This window comes from Chiloscyllium plagiosum, unplaced genomic scaffold (assembly GCF_037043375.1).
Source record: "Chiloscyllium plagiosum isolate Xiang-an unplaced genomic scaffold, Cpla_swu_hap1 HiC_scaffold_11, whole genome shotgun sequence".
Taxonomy (NCBI): Eukaryota; Metazoa; Chordata; class Chondrichthyes; order Orectolobiformes; family Hemiscylliidae; genus Chiloscyllium; species Chiloscyllium plagiosum.
Window position 1 is genome coordinate 58,233,587 of NW_028270149.1, and position 14,713 is coordinate 58,248,299.

A 14,713-nucleotide genomic window follows, 5' to 3' on the forward strand; every position below is an offset into this window, starting at 1 on the left:
TGCTTGTGACTCATGTCCCTCGAGACCTTTCCTTTTCACAAACGTGTCCAAATGTCTTTTAAATGTTGTAACTGTACCTGCCTCTATCACTTCCACTGATAGTTCATTTCACATACACAACACCCCTGTCTGAAAAAGTTGCCCCTTGGGTCCCTTCTAAATCTTTCTCCTCTCACCTTAAGAACTTTGTTCTCTAGATTGCCGTTTCCCTGAACACTCATCAGTCAGGCAAAAGTGAAGACTGCAGATGCTGGAGATTAGAGTCGATAATGTGGTGCTGGAAAAGCACAGCAGGTCAGGCAACATCCGAGGAACAGGAGAGTCAACGTTTCAGTCAAAAGTCCAAAACGTTGACTCTCCTGCTCCTCGGATGCTGCCTGACCTGTGCTTTTCCAGCACCACACTTTTGACACGTACCAGTCAGTGCACTTAAAACAGTTTTGAAGAGCAGAAATGGCTCCTACTGGCCGGATTTTCACCTGTTTCAAGCTGGTTCTGAAGCAGGTGAAAACCTGGCTGGCAGGAGCCATTTCTGCTCTTCAAAACTGTTTTAAGTGCACTGACTGGTGTGTGTTCAGGGAGGCAGCAACCAATGGTGATTCCATTGACTTAGAGGATACATGGCATCGGTGATTTGCTACATTAGCAAGTGCATTGATTACATCACTCTGTCCAAGACCATCACTTCTCGCCCCAACCAGAAGCCATTGATAACCGCAAAGCTGCTGAGGACCTGTGATTCCACCTTCACAGCAGATGACAAGGCAGCCCTAACAACAGCAAGGGCCAACCTAACCCAGGCCATCAAGGAGACAAAGCGTGCTTAAGCATAGAGAATACATACCTTCAGGACAGCGGTGATACATGGAGTAGATGGAAGGGCATCTAGGTCATCATCAACCACAGAACAACATCACCTGCTTGTGCTGGTGATGCCTCCCTCCAGGGTGAGTTGAACAACTTCTATGCACGGTTTGAGGCATGAAATAACGTGGCAATGAGGAAGTCCACACCCTCCCTCCCAGTGACTGGTGCTGTGTCTTACCAGTGCTGATGTGAGGAAAACCCTATGCAGAGTCAACCACAGAAGGCTGCTGGACCAGATAACATCCTTGGCAGAGTGCTGAGACGATGCTTTGACTCACTGGTGGATGTTCTCACAGACATCTTCAACATCTCCCTGAGCTGTGTCATAGTTTCCGACATGCTTCATGGCCATTACCATCATCCCCGTGCTGAAGAATTCTTCAGCATCCTGTCTCAATGTCTACTACTCTGTTGTGCTAACACCCATCATCATTAAGTGCTTCAAGAGGCTTGTGATGAGGCATATTAAGACCCTGCTGCCCCCTCCCCCCCCCCCCCCCCCCCCCCCCTTACTGGACACCCTGCAGTTCGTGTATCATCCCAACCACTCAATAGATGATGCCATTTCCATCACCCTCCATCTGGCCATCACCCACCTGGATAAGAAGGACATCTACATCAGACTACTATCCATAGACTTCAGTTCTGCATTTAACACTATTGTTCCTCAGCATCTTATTGGAAAGCTGAGTCTGCTGGCCCTAAATACCCCCCTTTGTAACTGGCTTCTGGACTTCCTGACTGGGAGACCTCAGTCAGTCCGGATTGGGAACAACACCTCCAATACCATTGCACTAAGCACGGAGACCCGCAGGGCTGTGTCCACTGCTGTTCACCCTGATGACATACAACTGTGCAATGATGCACAGGTCGAATCACATCATCAAGTTCGCTGATGATACAATTATAGTGGGTCTCATCAGCTGGAACAACGAGGCAGCATACAGAGAGGAGGTGCAGCGGCTAAAAGACTGGGGCAGAGCCAACAACCTGTCTCTGAACATGGACAAAATGAAAGAGATGGTTGTTGACTTCAGGAGGACACAGAGCAATCACTCTCTGCTGGAAATCGATGGCTCCCCCTTGGAGATCATGAAGAGCACTAAATTTCTTGGCATCCATCTGGCGGAGAATCTCATCTGAGCCCTCAATCCCAGCTCCATAGCCAAGAAAGCCCAGCTGTATCTCTACTTTCTGCACAGGCTGAGGAAAGCCCACCTCCCACACTCCTCCATCCTCGCCACATTCTACAGAGGGCTCAATGAGAGTACTGTGAGCAGCAGCATCATTGCCTGGTTCGGGAATTGCACTGTCTCGGATCGTAAGACCCTACAAAGGATAGTGAGGACAGCTGAGAAGATTGAGGTCTCGCTTCCCTCTATTGCAGACATTTACACCACACACACCATCCAAAAGCCTAAGAGCATTGTGGAAGATCCCACACATCCCTCACTCAAACTCTTCTCCCTCCTGCCATCTGGCAGAAGATATAGTTTCTCACAGCCAGACTGTGCAACAGTTTCTTCCCTCAAGCCGTCAGACTCCTTGACACTGTATGATCGGACTTTTTTTTTCCACCTGAAATTCTTTGCATGACTTCAAAATGCTGCTTGAACAATGTCTATTAATTACCATTCTTTTATTACACTATAATTTGCATGTTTTGCACTTCTTATGCACTTTATGCCGCCCTGTGTATGATTGTGTAGTTTGTGCTGTTCATGTAGCACCTTGGTCCTGGAGGAACGCTGTCTCTTTTTTTTTAAAACTGTATCAGTTGTAAATGGTAGAAATGACAAAAAATCTACTCTACTACTACTACTACTACTACTACTACTACTACTACTACTACTAATACAACAACTACTACTACTGTGTTACCTGGGAAAAAGACCCTTGCTATTTACCTTATCCATGCCCCTCATGATTTTATAAACCTCTATAAAGTCACCCCTCACCCTATGTTCCAAGGAAAATTGTCCCAGCCTATCCAGCCTCTTACAAGTCAAAACCTCCAGTCTCCGTAACATCCTGGCAAATCTTCTCTGCACTCTTTCCAATTTAGCAACCTCCTTCCCATAGCAGGGTGACCAGAACTGTATACAGTACTCCAAATGTGGCCTCCTGAGCATCCTGTACAACTCCAGTACTCAATGGTCTGAGCAATGAAGGCAAGCTTGCTCAACGCCTTCTCTCTACATGTCTACATCACTCTCTACATGTGACACTAGTTTCAATGAACCATGTATCTGCACCCCTAGGCTTCTCTGATCTACAACACTCCCCAGTGTCCTACGATTAAATGCGCAAGTCTTGCCCTTGTTCATCTTACCAAACTGTAATGTCTCAAAATTTATCTGAACTAAACTCCATCTGCCACTCCTTGGCCAATTGGCTCACTTGATCAAGATTTGTTTGTATTCTTAGATAACTTGTTTCACTGTCTACTATACAACCACTTTCTTGTGTCATCCACAAACGTACTGACTTGTGGGACAAGTCAGTTTTTGGGTCGAAATTCTGCCGAGAAACAGCCTTTTTGGTCTTTACATTCAGTACATCTTGCCTCAGGTAAGGGGCGTAAAACTGTTCACTGTATTTCACTGCAGTCGGATCAGTGCCTTGTATAGTTTTAGCAAGACCTCCCCATGTGAAATGAAGGCCAACATTATGTACACCTTCCTTATTACCAATTGAACTTGTATATAACTTTTTGTGTCTTATACACTGAAGCTCCTGAATCTCCTTTGCTGTAGCTTTCTAAGTATATCTCTACTTAAATAATATTCAGCTCCTCCATTCTTTCTACTGTAGGAAATAACCTCCTATTTTCCCACATTATATTCCATCTGCCAAGTTTTTGCCCACTCACTTAACCTATCTGAATCTCTGTGCAAACTCTGTCATCCTCAGCACTTGCCTTCCCACCTATTTTCATGTCTACTGCAAAGTTGGCTACAGTATATTCACTTTCCTCATCCAGGTCATTGATATATGTAGCAAATAATTGGAGGAGCTCAAAATGTCACCGAGAAGGTCAGGTTGTGATTTAACAGTGACATCTCAAGAAAACTCTTGAAGCATTGAGGATATGTGGGAACAGATGTTGAAGTTCCTGTATGAGTGTCCTGGATTGCTTTTACGCATCATGTAGGGAAAAAAACTGAGGGAAAAGACTCAGGCAGCCTTCTTTATGACTTTGCAGTCCTTTCTGACAAGCCCAATTTTTCTTGACTAACTACAGCAGGAACAGCTGATGAAGGATTTTTGCACTAAAGCTAAAATTTGTCACCTCAATGTCATCACTGATTGTTTGAAGGATTTCCAGTACCATTGAACTCTTTCTAATCTCAACCTCCTTGATATTAAACAAGGACACACAGAATATGCAATATGAAATACAGTAAGGTTGATCTCGGGGCCATGATCAGGGTTGGTTCTAATAATTTTGTTAATGGTTGTGTACAAATAAAAATTAAGCCTTGGAGCAATAAGACTGCCTTCTTGGAAATATTTTGATTATGGGGAGCAATACGCAAATCAACAGGCAACATATTTTATTTGACAAAACAGTTTTGTAACCTTGCACCATGCTTAAATAATGAAATGATAATATAGCTCAGTAATATTTTTACAAACTATCAGTAGAGTAACTAAACCATGAACCTGTGATTTTTTTCTTTTGTTGTTTGATAGCAACCACTCTGAACCCCAAGAGGATTCTGAGCAACCAAGTGACACAGAATCCACTGGACGTGTCAGCATTAGCAGCTACAAGAGCAACTCGCAATCTCCCTCCAAGCACAACACACCTAACAATTCCAGGTAACGGATCTGTGGAGGATTCAGTCTGAAATTATTGTGATCAAATGGAAATATGAATGCTAATTCGAATTAGACAACTTTTCCCTTAAAATCTATGTTTTGATCAAATTTGTAGTCATCTGTATTAAAATATCTGTGTCAAATGTTGCTAAGTAACAGCCCTGGCCTACGCTTGGTGAGGTTTTAATATTTTAAAGGCACTAGATAAATGTAAATTGATGAGATAATTGGCCATCATTTTGCCACATGCCTGTGTTTAGACTTTCTTTCTCACGTTAAGCTTGCTGAAGTCCTGATGTACCATGCAGCCTCATTAGATGAAGGGATGAGCTAGTAAATCAGTAGGCCCTCTCCGCTTCCAGAGATGCTGTAGTGAAAACCCAATTCAAAGTGCTATGTGACAGCAATCTCAAGTGATGAATCATAGAATCCACATTTGGCCCATTAAGTCTGCACCATCCTTTTAAAGAGCATCACACTCTAATCCAGACTACACCCTGTCCCATAACCTTGCATTTACCATGGCTAATCCACCTAGCCTACACATCCCTGGACACCACAGGGAAATTTATCATGGCCAATCCACCTAACCGGTACATTTTTGGACTGTGGAGGAAACCAGAGAACCTGGCAGAAACCCATGCAGACGTGGAGCAACATGCAAACTCCACACAATAGTCACCTGAGGCTGGAATCAAACTTTGGTGTAATGAGGCAGCAGTGCTAATCACTGAGCCACCATTCGCCTTTGCTCTGGGGAAGTTGCTGTCCTGCATTTAACCCCATTCGTAACAAAGGGGACAATGTTTATCTCATATTATTCCAGTCCATAAAGAAGAAATTCTGCTTATGTTCCTAAAATAAGTTTGGATCTGTCTTATTAATATGCATTCATCCCTTCGCAAGGCTCTGTTGGGTCTATGTCTATTTCAATGGGCCCAAATAGTCAGTTGCAAATGGATAGCACTTATCACTGACCTCGAGGAAAGCCTCCCTCAAAGATGTAGTGATCACTGTGATACAGTTTCAACCTTTCCCTGTATTAATTTAGTTCCAGTGTCAACCGGCAAGGGCTATTCACAGTTACAGCGATGTCGTCAAGCAGGCTAATCAGCCAATCATAGTGATTAAATCTCTCAGACAGAAATCCAAGATGCAAAACAAAGCAATTATTCTTCGATTGTGAAATGAAATTTCCAGGCCTATGCTGATCCTTAGCAACTATGACTGTAAACATTGTAAAAACTTAATCACACTTCATTCAACGAGATTTGAGGTTTTTACAGAAATGTTTTTTTAAAATTGGATGTTCATATTAAAACCGTGATTTCGAAATGATTTCCATCTGAAAGGAATTCAATAGCCCAGCCCACAGAGGATTGGGGAATCACTGACAGCAACTTCTGGATAACTATGTTTAATTGCATTTATATTATCCGTTTAACATAGCAATGACAATGGTCACTGACAGTTTTGCCATCATTATAACAACAAAATCCAAGCGAACATAATTATCTTTTATTAATGGGTGCCCTAAAATTCTGAAAATGGTTGTCATTTAACATAGATTGTCAAAGAAATCAGATTATTTCTATTGTATAATTTGGTACAAGTAATGAATATGGAATTATTTACAAACTATGTACTTTTTAAAGAAAAATGCTCAAAATAATCTGGATACCATTTATTGAAACTATGAATGGGTTATATCACAATATATCATTGGAAATTCTATCTTAATTTTACATCATGGAGTCCACTTTTATGGGCACTCTCCGGACTGGTGTTCATGTGGGCACTTAGAGTGGATTTCAGCAGGTAATCAACTGAGTTAAGTATTACAACTAAACCTGATCCTATGATATACACACGCGTGTGGCCTGTGTCTGGACTACCAGATCATAATAAAGAGCAGGCGACCTATCAGATTATTCTCTTCTGTGAACTAAAAGTAGCGAGGCCTATTGTACTGATCCTATAACTCAGAAAGTAAACCTGAAATTTCCTGTCTCAGTTACCCACCATCTATATGAACTGAACCATCAGAGAAACTAAACTCTTTCTCTCTGACAGTTGAATTCCTTAGAAACAAATCAGCACAAACAACAAATTTTGTTTTGTGACAATTAATAATTCTTGCCATAGAATACAAGAATAATACTCTGCCATAAAAAAATGAACTGCATGTTATCAAGTGTAAACAGAAACTTGTTCCATAAGGCATCTGATATAGACAATATTTATCCAACAAGGAGAGGCTGGTTGAGCAAACATTTTTTTTAAATTCCACACGTTGTGTGCTGTTTGCTGGAGTTCACCCATTTGATAAACGTTGTAATCAAATGGTGTGGGTGTTTGTTCGATCAGGATTTGGCTACTGGAAGAGCCTTTCTTTATAAAGTGAGGTAATATAGTGACCTTACTACCTGTCAGACTTCCTTTCACTAAATTAATTCGCAAATTAAGAGTAGGTTTAGGCACCAAAACCTAAAAATAATGTGTGGGATTGTATAAGGTGAGACGATGGTCTTGTGGTATTATTGCTTAAAAAAAAATGTTTTGGGATCCTGGGTTTGAATGCCACCATGGCAAATGTTGGAATTTGAATTCAATTAAAAAATCTGGAATTAAGAGTCTAATGATGATTGTCGATTTGTCTGAAAAACCCATCTGGATCACTAATATCCTTTAGTAAAGGAAATGTGCCATCCTTACCTGGCCTACCTACATGTGACTCCAGACACACTGCAGTGTAGTTGACTCTTTACTGCTCTCTGGGAAATTAAGAATGGGGAATAAATGCAGGCCTTGTGGCTGACATCCCACGAATGAATTAATAAAACTTTTTTAACGCAAAGTTTGTTTGTGTACATATAGTTTAAACATAAACTCTTGAGTGGTAACCTTCTGAAAACTACCTCAGGTCAAGATCATGATGAGTCCTGAATATACTATGTCACTTTGAAAATGGAGTTGAATTTTTCCAGGCCATCTCCCAGTTTGCAATAACTTTAGTAGAAAAGTAAAGTCAATCGCACAGTTTTCTCGAGGCTTCCACAGTTTTCAGCCAAGTTCCATGAATTAAAAAAAAGAGTCCTCCTTGGGAAATTCACCCTTTTATGTATTGGTGAAGTTTCAGTGAAATTTGAGACCTTATTTTGCTGTTTTATTTTTCAGGCGGAGTTCCTTAACAGAGAGCAATGCTGGTAATATTAACGAATGTGCTGTTTCCAAGCCCACAAATAGTGGCAGCATGACACTTCCAGCCACATTAAAGTCACCCACAGGCAATAAACTTAACACACAATCTGACTTGGACAAGGTAGGACAATACATTCCTTGCTGTGTTTTATTTGTTCATAGTTTGTGGATATGGCTAGTAGGCTGTATCAGTTGTCCATCTCCTTTTGTTTTCAATATGCAGCTGAGTAGCCACTTGGAATACATTGAGTCAACTATACAAGTATTTTTTAATCAACTTGTTTGTGCATGTTATGTCACACCTCCAGGGCAGGTGGGATTTGAACTTGAACCTTCTGGCCAATAGGAACACTACAAATGTGTCACAAGACCATTTGCACAGAAGACAACCAAGGAGACATGACTTAAAGGGCTTGTCTGGGAACTAACTCGAGAATTAATTATAGATTGAGGTTTACAGAGATCTATACTGTGCTTGTCCTATTCAAATATTTGGTAAATAATCGAGGACTTTAAATATCAAGAGACTCTGAGATAAACAAACTATTTGGAATTAGTGCACAAAATTACAAGACAGCATTAAAGTGAACAAACCTCAGTCAAGGCGGCAGCAATCTTTGCCCCACATAGAATAGCAGTAATGGGGAGTAAACTCTGAGGAAAATCAGTTGGCTTGATTAACTACTTCAAAACAGACTTGGATAAGTATGATTGGAACAAATCTACAGTTACAAAGAGATATCAGTGATGATGATTTTTTTTTGTCAGAGGCCATAATCAGAAGTGTCCTAATGTGCTTTATTTTTAATTTGGGTGAAGGATAGCCCTTCCTGGAAAGCAAGAGAAGGTGAGCAAAAAATGCTGAATCCTACAGTTTATGCACAGGATTGTGTTTTGTTGTGTAAAGAAGTTTGTAAGCATGTAATACAACAATCTCAGACATAAGACTTTGTATAGACTGAATGATCAAATATTCCAAAAAAAAATGGCTCCTGCATCAGTTACATTTTTGTCGAGGACAGCTGATGAGAGGTACGCAGTGAATGAAGAAGTATTTTGGGGTATTGTTTAATTACTTTTATGGATTAAAGAGTAGTTTCACAATTATCTCCTTCAGAACAGAATCTTCTTGGATAAAGTTAATCAGAAACTGCATTGAAAGAAATGGGTTGGATGTAATTAATCGACATATTTATTTCATTGTTTGGACAAACCAGTCATTGAGTTATAATTTCATGTGATACTGTGTGAAATACCAACAGTTATGAAAACAAAGTACATGGATATAGTTCTAATACTTATGGAATGTTTAACATGTTTCTTCAGGAAACTGTTTCAAAAAGACACAGCAAAGGTTCAACAGATGAAAGTGCTTCAGAGAACCTATTTAAAAAGAATACAAAAAGCATTCTGAAGCCTACAGGTGAGATTTGGCACATTGATGCCCTTTGTGTTAAAATCAATTAAAAATGTTTGTTTAAAACCTTTGAAAACTTTTCCACACTATACCATAGAAATGAGGTTCAGAAGTTTCCTGAGAAAGAGGGAAATTCAATCCATGTCCCTTTTAAGCATCTACTAATGCCAGTTTCAGAGAAAGTTTAGCAGCCACACAGGAATTGACCACATCGCCACACAGCAACATATTATGCAAATTGTACTAAGGAAAGAAGGGAAAAAATCAACCAAGGTTTCTGCTTTTTTTTTGATATCCAAAGGTCCCCACTGGAAGAAAGCTTTTGGTCTCAGGCTAGGAAGGGATCAAGCTTGGCTGTGAACCTTCACTATGAATGACACCTGCCTGCTGAAAGTCACTCCTTAAGAATGGGACCATTGATAAGGTATAAGAGGGTAGTCCTGGCCCATGGAACTACAGTCCAGCGTCCATCATTGTCAGGAAGGGAAAATTGAAGGGATTGGCTGGGGCTGGGAGGTGCTGGTTGAGATAGAACCATAAAAAGGCGTTGGATGTAATTTTTCCACTATGTTTTTGAAATTGTGAAAGCGAGCAATCAGCAAACTGCCCACTCCTGCCATAACTCTGGCTATCACAGTCCTCAACCCCCGGCCTGAAGTCTGCTGGGTGAGCCCTTGGGGATCCTGGGAAGAAAGGAAATGATGTTTATCTTGTTGCCAAGTGGGGATCATGGAGAGAAGACATTTGGGGAGGGGTGGTGGGATCAGAGGAAAAGGAAGGGCAATTATTAAGGCAATTTAGGTATACCCCTCAGACTGGTAGATAGGTCACCATGGTTTTCCATTTGAGAAACTAGTCACCTTTCGTTCTGACCAGGGATGCAGCACATTGACTTTCTCACCCTGTACTTGTTCATCTTTCCGTTCATGGGATGTGGCTGGGCCAGCAGTTTTTGCCTGCCCTCATTGCCATTTGTATTGAGTAGCTTTGCTCGGCCATTTCAGAGGGTAGTTAAGGGTCAGCCGTAGTGCTGAAGGTCTAGCGTCACTTTTAGGCCAGATCAGATGAGAACGATGAATTTCCTTCCCTCAAGAACATCAGTGAACCAGGTGGCTTTGAATGACATTTGCATTCACCTTGCACAATTGCCTTTGGGCTAGCTTTGTAGTCTAAATTTTATTGAAATCAAATTTCACCATCTGCTATTGTCGGATTCAAACTCATGTCGAAGGAGCATTAGCCTGGGTCCTGGATTACTAGTCCAACAACACTACCACGATACCATTGCCTCAGTTAGTGAGGGGGGTCAAAAAGGGGCTTAGCTTCTCACCTGGGCCAACTCATTCCATTATTTTCCCTTCTTGCCACCTCTCTCACCACCTGCAGGGAAGGAAAAATACCATCCCAGCTCTCATTCTCAAACGTTTATAAATAAAGTCTTACCTCTTAAAGGAAGTTGTTTAGGCTACATTTGTGTGTTACACCAGACTTAAAAACCCAAAACAGTATGCTGACCTTAATTGTCAATCACTATGCAGTGATGATTCACTCATTTAATTCAGGTCTTTAAATGGGATTCAAGCTTGTTTTGTGCACCAGCAACTTCTTAACTGACCACAGAATGCCATTGGCAGAAGCTGGTCCTCTATTTGCTTGTTGATGTCTGTCTGCATTGCAAAGTATGTGACTCTTATTTGCCCATGCTTTCATGGACATTGTTCTATCTAGAACATGGAGTAACTTTGCATGTGACTTTTCTGCCATGTGGGCTATTTGTCGCCTAAGTTTAGTTTAATACACAAACTATCTGGCTGGTGTCACAGTCAAAAATCTGTGTCAACCTCACAATGTCAAACTCCATAAAATTAAGTGAAGTGCTGACATCACTAACTGTTGCATAGCCCCAGTCTGTATGTTGGAAATAATTATTTTCTTTTCAAATCTTCTGTTAGAGCATAGTAAATCTGTGGTGGACCTTCGCATATCAGATTCTGCAAATGTGGGTGATTCCATGGGAGACCGTAGTCAGTCAGTTCCAGGTCTCAATGTGGATCAGGTCTGTATGTGTGTATCTGTGTGTGAACATTAGTCTGCATCTTGTCCAATGATCACCAACCTCCACTTTCAGAACATTGCTTACTTAAATCTACCTCTCTTCCACTATGGCTGAGATCTTCACCATTTTTAAAAATCAGTCTTTAAATGTTCTCATCATCAGGTTTAGCTGTCCTCTAAAACAATTTTTGGTGAAGCCCAAGTCCTCTCCTACATGAGGTCACAGTCTTCCTCCTCATTCTCGGACTTCACAATGTCTCTGTGTCCCATAAACTGATTTCAAAATCCTCCTTTACTCTGTTGTAGCCTACTTGGGATAGTTTCTCTAGATATGTACTCCAGCAACCTCCCAATTCTGTTTTTTTCCATTCCCTTTGCTCTACAGTCACCTCTTCAAAACAGTGAGGTGCGTCAGGCATGAACCTACCTGTCATGAATCCATATTGGCTCTCCCTGATTAACTGAAAAATCTGTCTGACAAATTGAAATTTTCCACAGATAAGTCAATGGAGGTAAGGCAAAAATTAGCTGTGATTTGCTAAGGAAGAGGGCAGAATGGCCTTCTCCTATTTCTGTGCAAATGGAAGGTTCAAATTTAGTCCGTGTGTGAGCATGGAACATTCTGAAACCTTATTCAGACTTTGTTGGAGTTTCAGTTTGGGGTATGCTCACCACTCTGTTCTAAATAACTCAGCACAGCACAAGAATTAAGAGTTGAATATTAAGTAGGTCTGTTGAGCCTTCTGTGCCACTCAGTACAATTACATCTAATCTACTTCTCTGCTGGCTTCAGTTATCCCTTGACTCCTGGAGAGATCAAAACTCTGTCTTTCCCAACCTTAAAAATAGTCAAAACTGGATCATCTACAATTCCTTGGAACAGAAATTTTGAAAGATTCACAATCCTTTTCATTGATGAAATTTACCCTCCTCTCAATCCTAAATGATTGACAAGCTATTCTGAGACTGTGCTCCCATACTATAGATTTTCCAACTAGCAGAGACCATGGTCTACCCTATCAAACCCTTCAAAATCTTGGATTTTTCAATGAGATCACCTCTCATTCTTCTAAAGTCTGGAGTATATAGAGAAAAGTGAGGAGTGCAGATGCTGGAGATCAGAGTAGAGAGTGTGGTGCTGGAAAAGCACAGCAGGTCAGGCAGCATCCGAGGAGCAGAAGAATCGGGTTTTCAGGCATAAGCCCGATTCCTGATAAAGGGTTTATGCCTGAAACATCGATTCTCCTGCTCCTCGGATGCTACCTGACCTGCTGTGCTTTTCCAGTACCACACTTTCAACTCTGAAGCGTATAAGCCCAGTTTCCTCCACCTCTTGTCATAGGACAACCCTCTCATCCCCAGGAAGATTGAAGCTGTAAAATCTTTAGTTACCTCATATCATAGTATGTTGGCACAAAGATTGACAAAGCAAGGATTCAAGCCAGCAATTCCACATTCTGAATTGTGTTTTCTTGATGTATTTTAAGTTACTTGAGAGAGAAAATGAAGCTTGGTGCCACCAGCTTTCCTCTGGGAGACACAGGTTGCTCTACAGCACATTTGAGTGTCTGGTTATTGAAAAATGAGTGAAAGGCTTTGTATTTTCCAAGGTAATGATTGAAAGAAATGAAGGTACCTTTTCTGTAAAATTGAAAGGGGAAGTAAACAAATCACTGTGAACAATTAGCTCAACTGTGTTGCAGAAATGAATTGTCCACATGGGTTTTACTGCTCTTATACTTGGTTGTAATCATTTTAACAGGAGGAAGAGGACATTGATAAACTGGTGAAAATTCACCGTCTGACAAATGCTCGCCAAAGCCTCAAGAGTGGCACTTCAGTTGTAAGTGACACAACAAAATATTATAATTGTACATCTCCATATTTATAATTCCTCATGCATGAGATGCAAACACAGAAACCAATTTTAAACAGCATTTATTGCCTTTACATAGTCAGAAGGCAGAGGACATGAAAGGAGAACAGGAATCTCGTTCATAGTCCACAGTAGAGTGTGGTGGGTAGCATCCCTTCCTCTGTGCAAGAAACTCTGAGTGCAAGTTCCAATCCAGGACTAGATGGTCAAGGACATTGTGTTTATAAAGTGGTCAAATGGTTGATGATCAGCCATGTGGTGGAAAGAAACTGGAGCCTCTGCCTTCAGATCCAAAGCTCCAGGCTACACCAAGCACGTGCATATTATCCACTTCTTACAGTGGAGGCATCTGGGCTTATTTGGCTGAATGGTCACTTCGCATATTCTTATTTTGTGATCCTTCCATCTCAAACTGACCACATCTAACGACAGAGATGTCAAGTGGCCTTTGTGCTGCTTGTTTACTCTTGATATTCTAATCCAGAAAATCTTAGTTTGATTTCTGTTTCTGAACAGTGTTCTGACTTCCTCTTTGATTCTCCTGTAGCTAAGATTGGGGACTTAGTGGTTGGGGAAAGCAATTGACTCAGTGAACAAAGTTGCTGTTTTATTTCTATGGGCAAAAATGTTATATATTCCTTTTAAGGACACTTCAGCTTTTTAAAAAGTATTTTACTGAGTGTTTCACTCTGGAAAGAAATGTATGCTTGCTTTATTTGTTCTACTGCTAAAGCACAAACTCTTTGCTAAGGTGATGGCCCTAAAGACTCATTGATTGAAGTGTACTTTATTCAAAAATAATCTTCTGATTCTGATAAATTTGATCCAGTCTTTCCTGAGCATTCATAAATATACACCTCCAACAGAAGTCACTGGGTGTTGTTAGCAATAGAAATGCTATCTATTTTTCCCTCTGTATCCTAGGGCCATTCAAACCATTTGCTTTTGTCATCAACTAACTCCTCATGGATTGAGGTTTGAACCCTGGTATCTCCTATGGTGTGTGTGGCATGAGCTCTCACTGGTGAAACTCACTGACCATTAGGGAAGGAAAAATGTTAGTTTTTAAGGAAAACAGTAAAATTCAATTATAAATGAATCTATTCTTATTAGTCGCCTCATCTATAAATCAATTAACCTAGGCCAACTAAGTCTAACAGTAACAGCAACCTGTTTAGATATATCATTTAACATTTTTAATTAATCTTTTATAAGCACAGTTCGATGCAGTTAACCAACTTTTTCTGATCATGAACCTTAAATCTCTACTTTTTCATTCTACCTCTACGCAAATAGTAAATCATTGAGATATTTTCTACTAAATCTTTTCTCATTCACACATGGGATGTGGGTATCACTGGCTGGGCCAGCATTTACTGTCCATCCCCAGTTGCCATTAAGATGATGATGGTGAGTTACCTTCATGAATCGCTGCAGTTTATTTTGGTAACGGTAGATCCACATTGCAGTTA

At 40.7% G+C, this 14,713-nt stretch overlaps 1 protein-coding gene across 4 annotated transcripts in view; it reads left to right on the top strand.

Moving 5' to 3' along the window:
• The window catches only part of sytl4 (synaptotagmin-like 4), an 83,650-nt gene that overhangs the window by 50,972 nt on the left and 17,965 nt on the right, over window positions 1-14,713 (top strand). For all 4 annotated transcript variants that reach the window (XM_043704567.2, XM_043704566.2, XM_043704569.2 and 1 more), the window contains exons 7-11: window positions 4,564-4,692; window positions 7,870-8,014; window positions 9,220-9,316; window positions 11,263-11,366; window positions 13,128-13,208. In XM_043704567.2, coding sequence (XP_043560502.2) covers window positions 4,564-4,692; window positions 7,870-8,014; window positions 9,220-9,316; window positions 11,263-11,366; window positions 13,128-13,208 — 556 coding nt within the window. The remainder of the gene's footprint in view (window positions 1-4,563; window positions 4,693-7,869; window positions 8,015-9,219; window positions 9,317-11,262; window positions 11,367-13,127; window positions 13,209-14,713) is intronic.